The 20,868-nt window shown below is 44.2% G+C and overlaps 1 protein-coding gene across 1 annotated transcript in view; it reads left to right on the top strand.

The window, feature by feature from the left end:
* The window catches only part of itga5 (integrin, alpha 5 (fibronectin receptor, alpha polypeptide)), a 51,741-nt gene that overhangs the window by 4,593 nt on the left and 26,280 nt on the right, over positions 1-20,868 (top strand). The window contains 12 exon segments of the mRNA XM_037773686.1: positions 8,257-8,387; positions 15,145-15,245; positions 15,777-15,900; positions 16,580-16,641; positions 16,735-16,780; positions 16,872-16,997; positions 17,088-17,132; positions 17,384-17,427; positions 17,656-17,712; positions 19,030-19,086; positions 19,247-19,311; positions 19,313-19,452. Of these exon segments, the coding sequence (XP_037629614.1) occupies positions 8,257-8,387; positions 15,145-15,245; positions 15,777-15,900; positions 16,580-16,641; positions 16,735-16,780; positions 16,872-16,997; positions 17,088-17,132; positions 17,384-17,427; positions 17,656-17,712; positions 19,030-19,086; positions 19,247-19,311; positions 19,313-19,452 (998 nt within the window).

Raw genomic sequence — 20,868 nt, forward strand, 5'->3', positions numbered from 1 at the left:
TCTGCCTGCCAGCAGGCCTGGTTTGTTTTTAAACCCAGCAGGTCACTAAATGACTCACATCATCTGGTAACTTGATAAAAGGCTATCCTAAGCAAATGACGCCATCGTCCGTCAAATTCTACTCAAATTCAAATTAGCATCTCATATTTGAGATGGAAATGAGACGTAACCTCTGGCCATTGCTGTCTCTGGATGTATGTATGCATGTGTGGGTGCGGCTTGGGGTTGTGGGGGTGCACAGACAAAGTATTTCAACAGCTGCTTCTCCCCCCACTATCACCATGTTTAATACAACAGCCTCTCTATCCTAAGGTGAGAGGACTGGACCCCCTGACGTGGGCATTGTGGAGAGGTGTGAACCAGCAGCAGTTCAACTCCCTGCAGGAGGATTTTAGGGCAGTTGGGACTGTGAAAAGTGGAGGGAGGGGTTGTATTTGTGGGTGGGGAAAACAGTTTGGTATGAGAGAATGCATTGGCTCGACCACAACGTAATTTTTTTTTTTTTAAGCAGCAGGATGTTTCAGATTTCTCACTTGCCACTTGTTAAAGGCTTTTTGCATGGTTGGTGGTTCAGACAGAGCAGCTGCTGGTTTCACACATTAATGCAAGCAGTCGGCAAGTTGGAGCAAATATGATTAAAAAAGTTATTTTCATAAAACAGTCACTATATCCTGACAGTAGTGCATGAGACAGGTAATCTGAAAAAAAAATCATGTTCCTCTGTGTCCTCCGGTGTCCTACGGTGTCCTCCGGTGCTCCTATTGGCATATGCAAGATTTCACAGACTGGAGGAAAACAACCAATCAGATTCGAGCTGGAGCCTGCTGTCTCTGAGCAGCTGTCAATCACTCCCAAAACTCTGATCAAACGGTCAAACTAGGCAGCGCTGATCAAATATGAATCAATATTCTGTTACTGTAAAGCCTATTTCTTGCCTCAAATGTTTTCAGAAACATCTTGTAGTGTACTGTTTAGCTGTAAAATGAGAAAGTTTGTGACCCAGCAGCCATGTTGAGATCAGTTGAGGAAATACCAGCCAGAGTAGACTTTCTCATTTTACAGCTAAACAGTACACTACAAGATGTTTCTGAAAACATTTGAGGCGAGAAAATAATATGCCTTAGAGTAACAGAATTCATATTTGATCAGCACTGCCTAGTTTGACCCGTTGTGATCGGAGTTTAAGAGTGATTGACAGCTGCCTCCGTTGAATGAACAGCAATAGGAACACTCTCTCTCTGAAATGACCTGTGATTGGCCAAAGTCTCCCATCACGGGCTAGATGTTCTAAAGTCTGAAAACAGAGCCATGAGGAGGAGCAGAAGTCTAGTTTTCTCTCAGAACACTTGAATTACAATATGCTGAAAGGTTATTATGAAAATTTTGCTCAATGATGCCAAAAATATTCGGCCCACTGCTGCTTAACTGTAAAAGCACCCATAAGGATGGTATAATACAGCCACAGGATGATCGCAGCCTACTGAAAGGTTGAAATCGCTAAATCAGCTTGTCGTGGTCTTGCTGATTCAGTTACCAGGCTAGTAGCGACTCCTACCCAGCTGCAGAGTAGCGTAAATCATCAAGTTAAAACTATAAAATTTACATTTTTCCTGTGTGACACTAAACAACATTTTTTGGCTACCCTGACCAGCAGCTCTTGTGATCTGCAGGCCACCTGTTGCCCAACACTATTATCCTTTTGAGGATACCAAGGAAATGTTTTTTGTGGTGATGGTGGGATCAGATCCTCGACAGAACTGGACTGTTTATCTGATCAACACCGGGTCGGCGGATCAGATCTCAGTGGCTCCTTTTCAAGTTCATCCTGGGATGCGGATGCCTGTCATAAAAGACACAACTTGATCTAGGCCCGTAAAGCCAACATACAGATCCTTTATCCTGGCTTCTTACAGTAAACCCATCTGACCGTTAACAAACAAATGTTGGTTTCGGCTCAGCACCAGTAGACAGTCTGTATAGTCAGCAGCCACACGCCATCCCCAGCAGTGCACTGCTACTCTCATCCATCCTCAGGCTCTAGGACAGCAGCACTGAGAACACGTGTGTATGTGGTGTGTGTGAGTAGACGATCGTCCATATGGCAGCCGTAAGGACTCAAACAGCTTCTGTCTGGCCTTGGTTCTGAGAGGACGTGAGACTATTCGTATGGCTCCATGTGGTCTAGAATAAGTCATCACTTGTGCTTCTCATTTCATGTCATTCAGCTGAATCTCACTCTAAGTGCCACGCGTGCTTTGAAAAGTCAATATTACTGCAGGATGACATCCGATTATATCATTTAATTTGTTCAACATGTCGACTAACTCCCGTTGATCCAGGTATCATTTCCATTATGTTGGTCAGGTGATTCTTCAGAGATGTTTAGTTGTATTTATGCTCCATTTCTCAGCTGTGGGAAGGGGGGAGCGGTAAAGGTCAAGAGCTGCTGCTGGCTCAGATCAGAGTCGCTGCAGCTGAGTTTCTCTACTGATATGGAACCACTTCCAGTGTTTAAGCATGTGGTGTGATAGCTCTGTGTAAACTCCCTGGGTCAACCTGGTCTCCTACAACATTACGTTCCCACACAACTAAACTGCATTCTCAATCACGTTCTGAGGGAAACAGAAGCTGCGTTCCAAATCACATACTTTTTTCTTTTTACTTTTTAACTATGTTACTGCAGCTGCCCCATACAATTAGGACATATAATTGTCATAACATTGAGCTCATATATCTACTGCGCAGAGGATTGTGGGTCAGAATTAGCCAGAAAAGCATGCTGGCTTGCATACTGCAAAAATAAATCTGAATGCAGTAAGGACATTATTATGGTTATTTTTTGGCATTCTGCATTTGACCTACTGCTAAACATGTACTCCAATCTTTTTTTTCCTTGCAGTAAATGGTTAAATAGTGTGGTAGTTTTGTATGTTTTAAACATGTGGTTAACGTTGTTTAATTGAAGAAAAACAAAATAAAAAATGCAACAAACTACTACTAAACTACTTGGTTAGGTGTCGTAAAGAACATCATTGGTTTGGCTTAAAAATGACTCTGTTTGCTATGATAGAAAGCCATGGATGTAAATTAAAATAAGTGAACGTTGACTTTTATTTTCACTCTGGACATGAACAAGGGCTCTCCTTGGTGAAAGTCCTGTGTTTGTTTGACCCGTCCCACCACTTTCACGGACTATCTATATAAACGTATTTGTGATACGTCAAAAAACAAACGATAAAATACTTTTTCCCTCGAAACATAATTCACAGTGGCCATTCTAAACCTCTTAAAATCGGGGGGGGGGGGGGGGGGGGGGGGGGGGGGGGGGGGGGGACAGGCTGGGGCCACATGTGATTCTAGGGGTACACAAGGACCCAAGTGCTGTAACAATTAGGGGGATTTATTGGCAGAAATGGAACTATGATATTAATAACTGTGTTTTCTTTTGTGTATAATCACCTGGAAAATAAGAATTGTGTTTTCGTTAGCATAGAATGAGCGTTTTATATCTACATACTCTCACGGAGTCCGCCATGTGCACCGGCATGTTTTCTACAGTAGCCCAGAACGACTTGGGCCGCAGTCTGAGAACGTTACTCACTCCCCGTCGCCGCCTTTCTCTAGTGCTTCACCACTCACACTTCCACGTACACACACCTCTAAAACAAAGTCTGCCTCCAAATGACCTACAACTGGCTCTAGAGAGCGCCATTCACATTTTTCGCTGTCAGCCACCGTTAGCTCTCCAACACCCTTGGCACACGGGAGATGAGGCCTCAGTTGATACCGCCAAATCCTACACACTGCACCTTTAAGCACAACTATTACATACCTCGGGAGGTACAGCAGTCGTCCACTAATCAGAAGTTGTGGTACGATCCCTGGCCCCTGCAGTAGACATATCCAAGTGTCTGTGGGCAAGGTACTGAAACCCCAAGTGTTAGTGTTTATCGGCTCCAGAGGAACAGGTGGCACCTTGTCATGGCAGCCTCTGCCACCCACCAGTGTGTGAATGTGGTGTGAAGGGTGATTGCTGACTTATGTTGTAAAGTGCTTTGAGTGGTCGCTAAGACTAAAAAAGCACTTAATGTAGTCCAATTTACCAGCCCCCATAGGTTTGGTTCTCTAAAAGATTAACAATATAACAATAAACACCATAATACTCATTCAATGCTAACATACATTTGATCACTGCTATGGGGATAAATGTAGGGGGAAAATGTACCAAAATATCTGCCACTGTAAGGGGGTTCAGAGGGGGTTCCCATGCTTAATATTTCTGTGGCACTGGCCCCCTCTGGCCTCTCTCTAGAACTGCCTCTGTTAATTCACAATGCAGTTTCGTTGTATGGGAACGTCATTTGTCGGAGACAGGGGCTGCTGTACATGTTTTACCTTTCGGTTGTCGCTGAAGTTTGAAGTCCACAACTCATTTTTCCCCCCACTCTCTCTCTCTGCGTCTGTGCCACAGCGTGCATTGAGCCGTGTTTATGACTGCAGGTGGTGACTGCAGCCGGCACTGGCAGCTCTTAACATATTGTCATTTCTCCCCCCGCCCCTTTCTAGCTCAAAGCAGTTATATAGCGTTTTCAAGTGACATCAGCTTTTTGCAGCTGGGTAGAAGACAATTAAATGTGGAATGGTGGGGGGGGAATAATGTTTGGACTAAAGGGGCGGTGTGGTACCAGAGGAATTTGCCCCTTTGACAGCCTCCCTATGTAACCTCATCATAAACCGTATTAGCCATGGCCACGCACCCCCGATAGTGTCACATCCAGGCAAGTTCCAGCACTATTGCATCACCCCCTAATGCCTCTCCAACCGCCACATAAAATAGTGGTTACAGTCTGGCAATTGTGGTGCGGTTGGAAGGTCTTTTCTGAGCTTCAAATGAGACAAACCCAGTCCTCAGTTACAGTGAAGCTGTTGTTTATGCATCCTCGCTGGCGGCCAGATCACTTAAGTAGTTTAATTAATGCTTAATTGGTCAGCTGGGGTGGAGGTCATTAGTGGCTGCTGTATGGCAGCTGGTGGGGTTGACTGTGCTAGACATGGTGAATGCTTTGCATCCCACTACTCCCCCACATAGGACATTACTCAAGTCGGTTTCTTGTGAAATGGGTTTGCTATTCGTCCATAGAAAACATGACAAATGAGCAAGTGAAGAATTCTCCAGTAGCCAAAACATTTCTGTGAACATCACTTAAGATTGTCAAGGCTTTGCTGCTGTAACTCCCCACTCATCACTCACTCTCATCCTCGGCTCTCTGAAGCTCTGTACCCCTGCTATTGCCTGGCAAGGCGGTGATGCGGCAGCTTGGAGGTCCCCGTACAATAACCCCTAATTTGATGTTGATAAAAATGTACCAGAATTCACGAATATGTAGGATATTACTTGACATTCCTATAATATTATGTCACAAAGTCTGCTACAGTGTATTAGCCGTGTGTTTACTACGTGTTTATTTGCATATAGAGCGGGGAAGTGAGTTCGATTCACAAGTGGTCACTCCAGATGTATGTGGAGACGCATTCTAATGCCAGGTGTGAGCAGACGTTCTTAAAGCTGTCCACTTGTGTTCGAATCACTATAGGATGCATCTTAATACCAAGTCTGAACACGGCCAGTGTAAATAGCCTTTTCTCTAGACTCTCTCTAGCCACAGTGGTTTGGACCCAATGAGGATGAGTTAAGGATCGCCCCCCCCACCAATTACATATATTTGCATACCCATCCCAAGAGCCGGTCATACACTCCACCTACTTTCACAAAGGAATTTGTAATGCAGCCGACTGCAGTTACATATCATTAAATGCTAATGATGCTAAAGCTCTACCTTTTGAGCTCACAGCTAGCAGATAAGGTGTAGTAGGGCGGAGAAATGCCAGCTTAGAGCTAGACTGATCCTCGCCAGATAAAGACCCATTAGATGCTAATTCCCTCCTCATTCACAGTACTTTCAGATCGCTATCAATCTGTGTGTGTGTGTCTGCACATCTGTGTAAGGTAGTGAAAACTCGCTTCAACCGCCAATGTGCTGATTAAAGCATGATCTGCTTGTTATGTTATTTCCTGTATTTTTTTCCCCCTTTGAAAAGCTGCCACAGCCAACTACGGCTGGTCTCCGTTCAGATCGGATTCAACAAAAAAGATGCAGCGGCTTCCAGTTTCCTTGGCCTTGTTATAGTGTGTACATGTTCCTCCAGCAGGGTCGCTTATCGCATACATGTGCTTGCATTTCAGATTATTTCGAAAAGGTTTTTGGCGTAGAAGAATTTCTGTTATTCGTTCGGCTCTGAAACTTTTTTGCAGCCATGTCGTTCAGCGTAGGTAATCCTTCTTACAGTTTGTTTTTTGACAAGAGTATGGAGGACAGAACCTGTCAAAATAAAAAAATAAATTAATGAATAAATAAATGACTCGATAAATAAATAAATAAATGTAGCAAAAGTAATATTAAAAATAAATGTAAAAATAATAATAAAAAATAAATACATGAATAAATAAAATGGAAAATTAAACAGAAGAGTAAATAAATAAATAAAGGAACTAATACAAAGATAAATAAATAAAGAAGCATATTAAAATAGAAATATCAATTTATGTCACGTTCTATATATTAATTAACGGCTACATTTATTTCAATATTATTTTTGTTACATTTAATGACATATTTAGTTATATATCGAGTAATTTATTTATTTTTTCGGCAGCTTCCGTCCTCCATACAAGAGTGCTGACGTGTAGACAGGCACATAACAGATTGGTCTGCTCGTGTTAAACATTTACTGACTGCTTGCATATCTGTGTGTGAGAGTTTTGAGGAAGCGAGAGGGAGATCTTCAGCTATCTCAAATCATCTAACCAGGAAGCCTCTCTGGGATTTAGATTACTGTACAGGTGAGCTCTGCGGCTCACTGGGATATTCCTGCCTCTGCACACGCGGTCAAAAAATGTTTCTCGCTCTCCAAGTTGGACCGGTTTGTTTCTTTTTCTCTCTTCCAACACAAACCAGGAGTTTCTGCTCCACATTTGGAATTGGCATTGTTATCAAGACCACAGTATCGGTGTGATATTAAACTTCTGCTCTGCTGACCTTCCTTTTGTTCTCCACACAGTTGTGTGTTCTCAAACCATAGATGATGAAATGTTTTCATAGCTAGTGACCACCAACGCACTCCGGCCCACTTCTGTTAGATTTTTTTTCCGTAAGCCATCCCATAACTTTCTGCGTTTTGTCATCCGAGATAATAGATAGGTTCAGTGGGATTAATTATCGTGGATTACAAGGCCTTGGAATATTGCACGATTTAACTGCTTTTAGACTCATGCTGGCTCCCCCCGTCTTCCTCTCTGGACCCCGCTGAGTAGTTACCCTTGGGGGCAGGATGCTAAATTTAACCAAAATGTAAACATTCTTGCACTATTGGAAGATCTGGGGCAGGAAAGGGTGGACTCTTCCTGTTTTGGAGCCCCGTAGACATCGTCTGGTCTCGATTGTCTCTTGCCTCCTTTACCCACATCACTGCCAGTGACTGTGTGTGTGATTCTTGTCGGGTCAAGTGGATCCAGAATGAGGTAATGGCTAAGCCATCCACTTAAGACCAATTATCTACTGGGGGATATTCTTTTCCAACTGTACCATGCTCAAATCTTTGTTTTCTCCATTAACGTATCTCACTTTTCTTCTTTTCTTTCATCTCTGAAGGCTCACCTGTCGCCTCGCTGATTCGTTCTATGTCAGTTGAAGTGGTCCTGTAGTTGCACAGTGCAGCTCCAAGGACGTGGAAGTATAATGCCACAGCTGAAGAAACAAGAACGTGCCTCCACTTAGCCTGTCTGCTTTCTTGTTTTCCTATTGAATCTGCCCCACAGGGATGCATGTGTGACCGTGTGAGTGCTTCTCCTGCCTGCACAAGTGCAGCGAAAGGGTCTGTGAGCATCACATGTGCACATGTCATAGCAACAGTTTCCCCCCTGGTTGTATGGGGATTATGTAAAACAGCACTGCAACCTGTTCAAATGTTTTGCTTGTGAGTCAGAATTCGGCTCGCTAAGCGGTAAAATGTGCGTACTGCGTCGTATTTAAAGCTGTCGGGTGGGAGGTCTGGAATGCAACTTTTAATTAAGGCCAGGCTAAAAGAGCTGCAAACCATAGCAATGGTTTGGTAAAGAAATGTAGGTTTATATGTATCACATGGTTGGGTAAACTAGATTTACAGCATGTTGTATCTCTTTTTGTCTCCTGTTTGCAGTGTGAGTGTGGTGATAGGAGCTCCCAAAGCTAACACAAGGCAGGTTAACGTTACAGAGGGAGGATCCGTCTTCTACTGTCCATGGAGCCTCAGCCAATCAGATTGTCACACCATCGAGTTTGATACTGAAGGTAAGCATTATGATAGAGCTGTTGGGAAGGTCTGACACCTGTACTGTCAACTCAGCTTTTTTTATTCTCCTAATTTTTTGATTGGACGACCAATCTTCAACAAATGCTGTTCTAGCTTTGCATGTGACTACCTGGTTGTTGGAGAGTTTGAGAAGCTGCGTGCAATGTTTAAACTCTTTTAAGGCCCAGACACACCAACCCGACATCAATGAACTAGCAGCAACGAAGGCTACCACTTGCATCGCCTCACGTCACCTTTGTCTTGGCCAAAAAGATGCACTCGAACACACCGCAAAGACTACAGCCTACTACCACGTACGTTCTGCGCCTGCGTGAGATGAAATAACTCTCCTCACCAGCAGGCGGCAGTAGTCTGTTTTCATCATTCAAAAAGAGAAACCGAAAGACCGAGGACTGTGGATATACAAGCTGTTGTTATGATACGTACAAGAAACAAAGCGGCGTTTACTGACCATTTCCATACCACTCTCACTCACCACTTAGCTTCACTCCAGATGTTCATGTCGTTGTGAAAATATCCGTGTATTGGAACGATCAGATGAGATGAAGATGAAAAAGGAGAAGAGCCTTCTGTGTTTTTCCTATTGACTTTAGTCGTTGGCTTACTTTCCTCACTCCCGTTTCTCTTCTTGTGCACTGATTCGTTTTAAGCTGAACCGCCAATCAGAGTGATTTTTCTCACCGACGGGCTCCACCACCGATTCAACATGCTGAATCGGCCTAAAAACCTCCAACATGGGCAGACTAGAGCCGACAATGTGGGACACACCTGAAAAAACTAGACCGATATACGTACGCTCACCGACGGACCCAAACTGTCCGACGGCTGACCGTCGACTTGGTGTGTCAGGGCCTTTAAAGGTGCAGTGTGTAGGATTTGGTGGCATTGAGTGGTGTGGTTGCAGATTGCAACCAACTGAGTACCCCTTCGCTCACTCTTCCCTTTCCAAGACTGCAGTAACGTGAACCGGCAAGTGCAAAACGCGTTGTTTGACATGCTCCAAGGCCATCCATACCATAATAACACTACCTTAGGAGCAACAGAAGTCCGACGGGAGCTGGTGGTACCACGGTTTTGCACTCTGCGTCTCACATTACCGCAGTTTCACAAGGGTGTCAGAAAACTACGGTGGCCTTCATGTAATGTAAAAACATGAAAGGCTGTCACTAGAGCCAGTGTTTGGTTTGTTCCTTCTGGGCTACTGTAGAAACATGACGGAGCTACATGGCGGACTCCATGAACTCCTGCCTCCTATGTAGATTATGAAAGGCTCATTCTAAGCTAACAAAAACGCAACAATTCTTGATGAATTGGTGATTATACACTAATGAAAACAGAGTTGTGAATATTATACCCCTGAAATGTTTCACGGTGTTCCTTTAAAATGGCCGAGGTTTGCTGCTTCTCTGTCCACTTTTGAAGCCATCGGAGCATTTCCTCTCTGCTCCTGGTGTCAGCAACTGGTCAGGATCAGGCGTCAGAGTTCCACTCCACTGAGCTTTTTGGGTTCCTGGATGCAGGATGATCCTTTTTTCCTGTTTGTGTCTTCTCTTTGGGAATGAAAAGGATAATGGGGAGTTGAAGAGGTTTTTTGAAGGATACTCTTTCCTTTCCTCCAGGCTGTGTTTGTGTTGGAGCTATAAGGAGATAAGCAACCAATAAACAAATAGGTCACACAAAGAGATGTCCTGTTGGTATGACAGGTGAAGCGGACACCGCCGGTCCTGACAAAAAGGCTCCGGTTGAATCAGAATTAGATAAAGTGGTTTGGGAGAACACAAGGAAGTCTAGGAGGTTGTCTAATGAATGGATTCATGTTTCAGTATGTTGTCATCAGCCTGTTTTGCACAATAGGGCCATGGTGAGGTGAAGAAAGGGATAATCAAAGTAAAAAGACTGCTAGCCCTGAAAACACACACACTCACAGTATGAATCACGCATATAGAGGGACAGTTACCGCGGAGCTTCTGGCCTCTTTCCTGAGAAATCAAAGCTTAGCATTGTGGGCCAACTTAAATTTACCGTCCATAATGCACAATAGGGAGAAATATTCCACTGAGTGTTTCACAAGCCTGCTTTAACAACATGCTTTTATTGGACACACCGCTGCTCGGTACCCTTCGCTCCACTATTTTTGCACTGTTTTTCTTGCAACATGAAATGTGTTGCGCATCCACGGGCGCTGGCTGGAGGCAACAGGGAGTGATGTCATGAGCGAGCGGTGAGGCCTCACGGTGAAGGTTAGTCCCCTGGGCTGTCAGAGTGTCCTTCATATTTTCTAGGGGCCTTTTGAAAAAGCCGAGAAGAGTACCAGAGCCGGTTCTGACATCTGGATTGCAGCAGAACCACCGCACAGCGGAGGAACACTCAATACATGGACATCTGCATGCAAATGTGGCTGTGCCAAACAGCTGTTGCATGGATGACATTTACTGCTGCAATTCATTTACTGTAGCTGTGACTATTTTCGTTGCCAATTCTGAGAGTAAATGCTGGAGCAATAAAAAAAGACAGACAGAATTTTAAAAAAACGTTCTCCGCTATGAATCTCTTGAGTAAAGGATTGCTATCTTCCACTAGTGAGTATGTGGTATTCCACCACTAAAGCCCCTTTTCAACAGCAGCAGCCCTTTCCCTGGAACTAGGAACCTTTTGAGGAACTAAATCAGGATTTAAATAAAGTTCCGAGGACATTTTACCCCCGAAAAAGACCCTGGTCGTGGGGGAGTATTTAGAAGCCCCGTTTCGACCACAGGAACTTTCTCCTGGCACCAAGAAATCCCGGGGACATTTTATGGGACCTTTTTACCCCCCAAAAAGGCCCTGGTCGGGGGGATGTACTTTCTCAAAGTAACGGTACTTTAAGGGTGAAGTTTACTGCTGTAACCACCAGCAGCCCTCGTGCCATGTCATGTTGCTTTTTCATGCGTCAGCGGACTAATTTGCAGGTCAACGGTGGGCTGAAAGAACCTATTAGTTCCTTGAAAAGTAGTTCCATGGACTAAAAGTCCCAGGAACTTTTGGTGGAAAACCAGCTTCTGAAAGCACAGGAACTTTCGGGGTGGGGTTTGCAGGGATCACCGTCGCTGATTGGTGAAACACACATCACTGCTGCTTCAACTTGTGTACCACTTCATTCATAAAACAAGGACGTACTCTATCGATCTACGACCATTTTAGGATGAGGGAAGCGCAGCATTGCTGTGAAAGAGAACAAAAGTTATTTTCTGATTATTTCACTGCGGTGCACAAATAAGCAACCATCAAACATTCAGCAGATGATTTACTGTGGAGACTGACGATCTTAGTTTAATTTTCATTCATTCTATCCAACGTACATCAGTAAATACTATGCAGCAGTAAATTTCATTGCAGTGAGACAATTTTTTTCTACGTGCTTTTTAGATGAAATTGCAGAGTGTGTTTACAACCAGCAGCCCTTGTCCAATGTCATGTTGCTTTTCATTGGACTAATTTGCTTCATTTTCTCAGGTCATTAGGCCGCTATTGAAATGCAGACAACAATGGTCTGAAGGAACCTTTAAAAGTAGTCCCAGCCCGGGACTAAAATTACCAGGAACTTCTTGGTGGAAACCCGGCTAAAGTGGTGTCATAGGTCTCACTGTCTCTTGGTGTGTTTGAGCTCTGACACACAGGCCACAGACCCTCTTAATTAGCCTAACTAATTAGGTCAAAGTGGCCAGAGGCCCCCTCCCATACACTTCCTCTTCCACTGAGATAAGAGCCTGTCTATGGATCTGGGAGGAGGAGGAGAGGGGGAGCGAGGGCAGTAGGGAGGGTGTGAGAAGGGCACATAAAGGATGGTAGGAAGGGAGGGAGGGTGAGAAGGCCAGAGGGGACGGGGGAAAGAGGGAGAAACCAGAGCCCTGTTCCTCCGCTCTGTCCCCTCTGGTCTCCTGCTGTTGGTACTCCCACAGGGCCGGCTGATGTGATGAGTGAATTTGGCCATTTGTCTTCAACCCTGCCGACACACACAAAAAATACACACTCACAATGAGAGGCTCTAATGCCACTAATGGCTGTCGTCTCACACACAGTTCAAAGACGAGAGTGGACGCTCTCCAGACCCCCACACTCCTCTGCCGGTCTCGGGAGAGACCGGGCCGGGCACCGTGTCCCATCGGCGCAGCGCTCTAACCGTCCTCCCAGGGGGACTTTGGTCAGATGACATGTTGTTGGGGCCCGTCTCTGGGTATCTCCGCTCTGGATCTCCTCTATTTTCATTGAAAGCATTCCACGTGACTCCAGCTGGCTGCCTTCAGTCGCCTCGCAGACAACAAACAGAACTTTTCATCCCCCATTATAGTGACACAGACCCAATGCTATAACTAATGCTGCCATGTGAGAACTTCTTAAGGCGGTTACGTTGATGTGCTCCCCTCTCTTTTACAAGACCAGATAACTAATCACAGTTATCCAGAATGAGTTACTTTCCGCTGCTACTTCTGGTTGCCTTGGTAACATGACTCAAACAGTCACTGTGCAGCTCCTACCTTTCCCTGGTGGCTTTATCCAAACAGAGACCGCTGAGTTATGAAAATATTAAGAAAGTGTACGCTTTAAGAAAAAGCACCATGCAGCTAAGGCAGATTAGTTAAAGTAACAAGCTTATAAGGAGCCGTTTGAAGGGCTGGTCATGTTATTAACTGTATGACTAAATCACTGGGGGTAGGGCTCGCTGCTGTAGGCCCATGATGAATAACGCTAGCAGGAAACCCCGATGTTGGAGATTAAACAGAAATACAGTTAAAAAACTACAATCTCTCTGCTTACTGTCTGGGGTGAAGAGGAGCAGCGCTCCCTGAAAGCAACAGAGAGAAAGGGGCTGTATAAACGCGGTGACTAGGGCGAGATAGTATAAGAAAAATGAATAGGAAGATGGAGATAATATTGAAAATGAAAACAGAGCAAGGGGGAGAGAAGTGTGTGCCTAAACAGAGATGACTGGGAGGTTGCTATGAGGAAGCTGGGCCAGAGTGTGTATGTTATGCTTGGACCCCGGCCCCTTCGCTGTTTCCACAAAGACACGGAGCAGCTCCAGGCTGCCGAGTTGGCTGGGAAGAAAGACCAGGGGCGGACAGGCATGGAGAAAGAGGCCTGACGCACAGCCTGCTTTCTTCACGTCCACATAGGTCATGATCTCTTGCAGCATCTAGCCTCAGACCCTGTTCTGCTCTTTTGCAATATGCCTGTGGTTTGACAAAGTCTACAGGGGGGAATGATGGGGAGTCTGAGGACTAGGGGTGGGAAAAACAAACCTATGTATCGCAATTTCTTTTTTTTTTTACAATTTTGAAATTTTTTAATGCCAGAATCGATATGTTTGCTTCATTTGAGTCTATGCGGAGGTAGAGAGAAGTTACCGCTTTTATTGTTGTAATCTGAGTAACGTGACATCATATCCGTTCTGTATCTGTCAACCAAAACAAACCTCAGCGGGCCGAAACGAAAAGGTAGAAAACGGCGAAGGGTCCGCGTGCATACGACCTGCACCTTCCATGTTAAATCCAGCGTGGTAAACACTACACATCCAGTAAAGGATGGAAACACTTTGGGTTTCACACATTGCAGGAAAAGCAGAGCTAGACATCACGGCTTAAGCTGCATGCTAACTCTGTCACGGAAACAATGTTGATACTGACATTTATGTTCTCTGCATTCAAACGGCCCCGATGGAGCTGACCATGGATGGATAAAGAGAACGGAGCTGACGGGAGGGCTAGAGACCACCTTGGAGAAGTTAGAGGAAGTAGACACGTGTCACTACGTCCGGTTTTCAAAATAAGGTGTTAACAAAGGGAACTGTATCTACAAAATACATCTATGGAAATAAGATTGATGGATTATATTCATCAGAAGTATAAAACATTACATGTCCCTTATAAATTAAAAAGAAAATACCACTAATCTGTGAGGGAAATTGCTGGAAAAAATGTAATAAATAATTCCTGACAATGACTGATATATTTGACTTCAGGACATCTCTGACTACATACATGCGGAAAATCAAACATTTTTACTGTAAAAATTTAGAGATTTTATACTAATACTTAAAAATCGCAATACATATCGAATCGGCACCTGAGTATTATGATAGTATCAAATCGGGAGATAGGTGTATCATCCAAGCCCTACTGAGGACTGCAAAGGGTTAAGTAAGAGTGGTTCGGTTGCTCCTGACCTCACATTTGAACATTTCCTATGTCAGTTCATACTGTGAAGCCCTCAGTGTGTGAGCTCTATGGAAGTGATGTGACTTCCTTACCGAATCAATTTGTTTGCATTTCACTCTCCGTCGCAGCACAGATGCAACGTCTATCTTCCAATAAAGTTGAGTTTTAAACCTGACTCCCCAGACCATCTGTCATGTCACCTGCTGCTGTCAAAGTGTTGAAGTTGGAGATCAGCGTTAGTGGCCAGGTGGTCAAACACAGCAAAGGGTCATGGAGGTTAAGCTAGTCCGGTCCAAACCCGGCCAAGAACTACTATCTCCTGAACTGCGGCCGAGTCGCCATACTTTTCAAATTCTCACCCTGATTTGTTTTTGAATGAATAATAGTCTAACAACTGGAGTCTTAACGCCTGCTTTCTGCCAATTGTCCAGATGTTTCCAAGAGCCTGGGAGGGGAAGGCAGAATTAAGTTACTCAAATGAATGAATGCATGTTTTGCCATAGTGCTATTACTCAGTGTCATTTTCTTGTGTTGTTCCAAGGGGATCGCACCGTCTTGCTCAACGACACGGAACATCAGGTTGATTTCAAATCCCACCAATGGTTCGGCGCCACTGTACGTTCTCACGGTGACACTATACTGGTAAGGTGACCCTCTCGGGAATGATTTTGGGGGTTGGGTAAGAGAAGGACTAGAGTTTCAGCTCTGCACCACACCACTGGTGCTCTGCTGTTATGATTGGGTCTTTCAGTGCTGTGAGAAACTTCGAGTGATGTCTCACTCTGACGTCAGGGGGGATGTGCATGTTCTTTGTCAGAAATTTGTCTCACACATTACTGTACATTAAGTTGTTGTCACTCTGGTCCAGTTTTCAGCTCTAGTCTCAACACACAGTGTAAAGAAACTTTTTGTGCCCCCCCTGTGACATCAAAGTGGAGCCGCCTCTTGTTTGGTCTGATAGTACGGGTTGTGACCTGGGTTGAGTTACGGCGGTTACCCTGCTCCAGATGTACCGCTGACCTCAGCCTGGGTCTCCCCCTGAGTTCACCAGTGTGATGTTGCAACTGGAAAAACATCTCCCACCTAAAAGCTCACCTCATTCATCACCACATTTCCCTCCCCCCCCCCCCCCCCCGCCAATCCCCATCTCTCTCCACCTCCTATCTACCCCAGGCTTGCGCCCCTCTGTACTCCTGGCGGACTGAAAAGGATGTCCCCCATTCTGACGCAACAGGAACCTGCTACCTCTCAGTCCATAATTTCACCAAATTTGTGGAGTACGCTCCCTGCCGCACAGGTAACTGTGACCTCTCTTCAGACCGTCAGTGATGTTAAAGGGATAGTTTGGATGTTTTGTAGTGGGGTTGTGTGAGGTACTTATCCATAGTCGGTGTATTACCTACAGTAGATGACGGTCGGCACGCACCCAGTTTGGAGAAACATACAGGAGTTCCAGCATGGAAGCAAAGCAATGTACTGCTGTGGACGGGGCCGGCACAAAACATATTTTAGCCACCTAAAAGAAAGGGTCACCTAAAAAAAAGGTTGAGTGTACGCTATATTTAAAATATTTTCACTGCTTTACCTTGCCGTCAGACAGCTAGACAGCTGTCTAAAATATTTTTTGCTGCCGGCCCCGTCCACAGCAGTACATTACTTTGCTCCCGAATGGAAACTCCCGTCTGCTTCTCCAAACTGGGGGGGTACCGACCGTCATCTACTGTAGGTAATATACCGACTAACGATAACTACCTCATACAACCCCACTTCAAAACACCTGAACTATCCTTTTAACATGGATCGGGTTTTTTTCACATAGCTTACACAGCTTAGACAGCTGTCTTCTATGTGGGAGTTAGATCAGGGGAAATGTTTTTGTTGATGCAGTAATGACTTGAAATCAGAAATTTTGGATTATTAAACAGTTATTACATCAAATTATTCATGATGCACCACTCCACTCCTGTATGTTACAGAGATCAGTGATGCGGTGGGACAAGGCTACTGTCAGGGAGGATTCAGTGCCGACTTCACAACGGTAATAACTAAGTTCCTGTTAGGGAACCACTTGAGGTTTCTGGGATAATCTTTTCCTTTTTCATTGTAGTAATTCGCAGGTTTTATCTTTCAGGATGGCAAAGTGGTATTGGGAGGGCCAGGCAGCTACTTCTGGCAAGGTATGTAGGGATTTCCACATGGAAATCTGACAAACCAAGTCTCAAAATGTTCTTCCAAGTTTATTTTCATGACTCTTTGGTCTTACTTTAGGTCAGGTGATCTCTGCAGCTAAAGAGGACATCATCAAAGCGTACTACCCGGGCTATTTTATGCAGTCTGTGGAGGGCCAGATCCAGACCAGACAGGTCATGGCTGAACATGATGACAGCTACCAAGGTAAGAGCAGCTAATATAACCACACATTCACACATCTCTTCATTTGGTCGCTATTCAAGCTGAGGCTGACGTCTGTCATGTTGTCTGCAGGCTACTCTATCGCTGTTGGGGAATTCAGTGGTGATCAGGTGGAAGGTAAGTCAATAAAAGAGGTTATGCACGCACATGGCATATGTTAGGTGATGCATGCAGGAAGCAAAACACGTAACGGCAGTCACATAGCAATGCAAATATTACAGCTGGAGTGAACAGAGTCAGCTACAATATTTTACATGATTATTGAGCTGTAAATGTCATCAATACAGGAATTCTTGTACCCTCCTGCTGGGCTTTGACTTGTGTGTTTTCCCTCCTAAATCTTTGCTTCATCTCTCTGTGCACTTCAGATTTTGTGGCTGGCGTTCCGAAAGGACTCATGCTTTATGGTTCGGTAAGAAAGCTTAATCATTACACTCATTTTGGCTCTCACTTTGGTGCTTTTAGGATAAGAAGCCTGGGCTTTAAATTTGGGGCCGATACAGGAAAATGAAAGAAAGAAAACAGCCTCAGTGGTGTTGTCACAGTGGGAATTATTTTCACAGTGAATTCCGTACCAGAGACTGTGCTTATTATAGACTGTATAAAAAGACGTTCACCATATGTGGCTGCTGTTTTGCAGGTGTCTATTCTGAACGGTACAGATCTGAAGACGATGATCAACTACACTGGCGAGCAGGTGAGTCAGAGAGCTCCTGTCTCTGGCCTCGACAGAAAAGCTCCTTCATGCTCCACTTCCTCTGTGTTTTCATTGCTTGGCTCCTCGTGAGAGCTCTTAACTTGTTGAGTCAGTGTAAGCAAAAATAATTTCCTTTACAACGTTCTCTTAACTAGATTTTGGTCTCTTTGGTGGTTTGTTGTAAAGCTCGGTTATTTAGGGGAAAGTGCAGTGGCAATTTGTGCAAATGGTTCTGGGAATAGAGAGGCACTGAGCTTGTTTAAACAGTGATGATTGAGACAGCTAAATAAATAAAATCACAAGTGAATTTGCTTACACTCTTGTTTTGACCCAAGGTTCATGACAGAAAATAAAGAAAATGAAACTGACCTGGAACAGAAACCTGTAAAATCCATCAGGCCTCCATGTTTCCTTCAAATCTCCCTTTTTTTCTAGTAATGCAGAAAGCAAGTCTGAAGTTTTTGTGCTATCTGATGCCGGATACACACTACACGAAAATCAACCCGAACCCCCCCCTCGCGACAATCGTTAGCAAAGCCTCGATTTGTTTGATGGTTCTAAAGATCATCTTTCCAGATATTCCCATGGTGTGAGGTATTAAGAATGTTTTTTACATCTCCGATCGAGTCGGAAGTCCATACCGGACGCACCAATTTCAAATCCTAAATATTAAACATGTTCAATATTAACGATCGGATCTCCTGTTGTGTGTGGGGAACCCCGGGGACAGCTGATGATGCAGTCATGTGGGAAAGATCGATAGCCAATAGAGAACCAAGCTGACTGAAGCGGAAGGACAACAACCGCCATAATTCAAAACGTAAAGCATAAAGTAGCAGTAAGCTGGACCTCAGAAATGGAGGACCAACTCATTGATTTGTGGCAATGATTTATTTAACATGTCTCCATGACTTCATGCATTATTTTTCTTTTTTCTTCGTGAATTTTCAGTACAAAGTAGTGCATTAACTCACAACGTTAATTCTTCCTGCCCGTTGACCACCATGTTTGTTCACTTTTGATCGCGAGAGATTTCGCAAGATTCCGTTTTTTTTAGTTGTGACTCTTGCTGTTCATGAATGGAATCTATATGTGGTGTGCTGTTTTGGCCAAATCGTTGCTCACCACACACTATAGGAACAAAACTGTTAAATTTAACATAGTGTGGGGTCTCTTACTTTTTCAAGATCTTTCAAAATCTTTCAAGATTTGAATAATGTGTTAGTATGTGCCAACCTTAAGAATAAACCAAATCGTGATGATGTTAGTGTCTTTTTATGATGAGATTTTCAGTCATGGAAACACTTTTTTTTACAGATGGGATCATATTTTGGGTATGCAGTGGCAACGACTGACATCAACAGTGATGGGTGAGTCCCTGTCTGTTTTTCTCACCCTCCCTCTCTCCTCTGTCTCTTTCCTGCTAGATAATTAGCTGGCAGAGTCTTAAATTGGATGCCACCAACAACCCATTACAGGCCGGCAACGTGTCTGCGTTTTAAATGAGTTTGGGATTTTCCCTTTCTTGCCTCAGGATGACTGACTGCTGGTGGGAGCGCCCATGTTCATGGTCCGGGGCTCCGATGGCCGTTCTAGAGAGAGGGCCGGTTTATGTTTACCTGCAGCGTGGCCCCCTGAACCTGGAGCTCCACCAACCTCACCTGACAGGCACCCAGGTGTTTGGGAGATTTGGCAGCACCATTGCACCATTGGGAGATCTGAACCAGGATGGTTTCAATGGTAAGAATGGGGATTGTAGAAGGGGGATTGAGTAATATTAGTTAGCGTCATGATTTATTTTTTTAAAGGTCCAGTATGGAGGATTTAGGTGGATTTATTGGTTGACATGGAATATACATAACTATGTTTTCATTAGTGTATAATCACCTGAAACTAAGAATCGTTGTGTTTTAGTTAGCTTAGAATGAGCCCTTCATATCTACATAGGGAGCAGGTCCTCTTCATGGAGTCCGCCATGTTGGCTCCGCCATGTTTCTACAGTAGCCCAGAACGGACAAACCAAACACTGACTCTAGAGAGGGCCTTTCGCGTTTGAAGTTACCTGAAGGCCACCATAGTCTCCGACATGCTTGGAAAGGTAGGATGTGAGCGAAGGGTTATTCAGTTGAACCACCACTAGATGTCACTAAATCCTACAAACTGCTCCATTAAGCAGTAGTAGTTTTTTTAAAGCTGCAAATTAGCAAAAGTAACAAAGGCAAAGAACGAAATCTGTATGTGTAAATGATTTTTTTTTTTTATAATAACTTGTATTTCTATTCCATTCTATTGGACCAGCTAAAATATTGATTAGTGTGATAATTTGACGATGGAGGTTTGGTAGGCCAACTGCCTTACCCAGACAAACCTTTCTCGATACACAAGTGACATGGCTCGGGTTTGAAATGTTTATTGGGTGGTTAGTCAGTCTAGCACTTTAGTCCAGACCATTGGCTGTATTCCCATGACATTTTGTTCATTCATAGACCAGATGAGCATCGAGTCATCGCCAAGGCCATGCCCCCCTTTGGGGGAAAGAAATGCACCGTCACACACCGAGAGGAACGGGAAAATGCCGAAAGCTGTTGTGTAGTGGGTTAACGAGGCTTTCACACTGAGATTGAGGCACATGAGATACATGAATATTCACTGTTGGTGTGGGTAAATCACTAAATGATGTGGTGACAGTTACTATGATGGATAGCTAGCTTGGGAGGCTGCTGCAGTACAGTCCTACAGTATAGCAACATCAGACTGAAGGGGAAGGATGGCGATCAACCTTAAAATATTAAGATGTCATGAACGTCAGGTTCAGACAAGGTCGCAGTACATTTTTTTGAAAAGTGTATAAAACAAAACGTTTGCTTAACAAGAAATAAATGCCTACAAACTTGCCAAAATCACAATCCAAACACACGGCAAATTACATTGAAATCTATAGGAGGTTTTCTATCGGGGCCTTGACATTTTGCGAAGTACCCAGACTGATGTATGGTCCTAAAAGGATGAAGCCTATTACTTTGGTGATCCACGGACTGCTAAAACTTCAGTTTATGACAAATACCAGCAAAACTAATGACATGATTAGCCTCAGTTGTATTTTTAATGTTAATTAGCGAACATAGCATTTAGCTCAAAGCACTATACCTATATATA

This window comes from Sebastes umbrosus, chromosome 6 (genome assembly GCF_015220745.1).
Source record: "Sebastes umbrosus isolate fSebUmb1 chromosome 6, fSebUmb1.pri, whole genome shotgun sequence".
NCBI lineage: Eukaryota > Metazoa > Chordata > Actinopteri > Perciformes > Sebastidae > Sebastes > Sebastes umbrosus.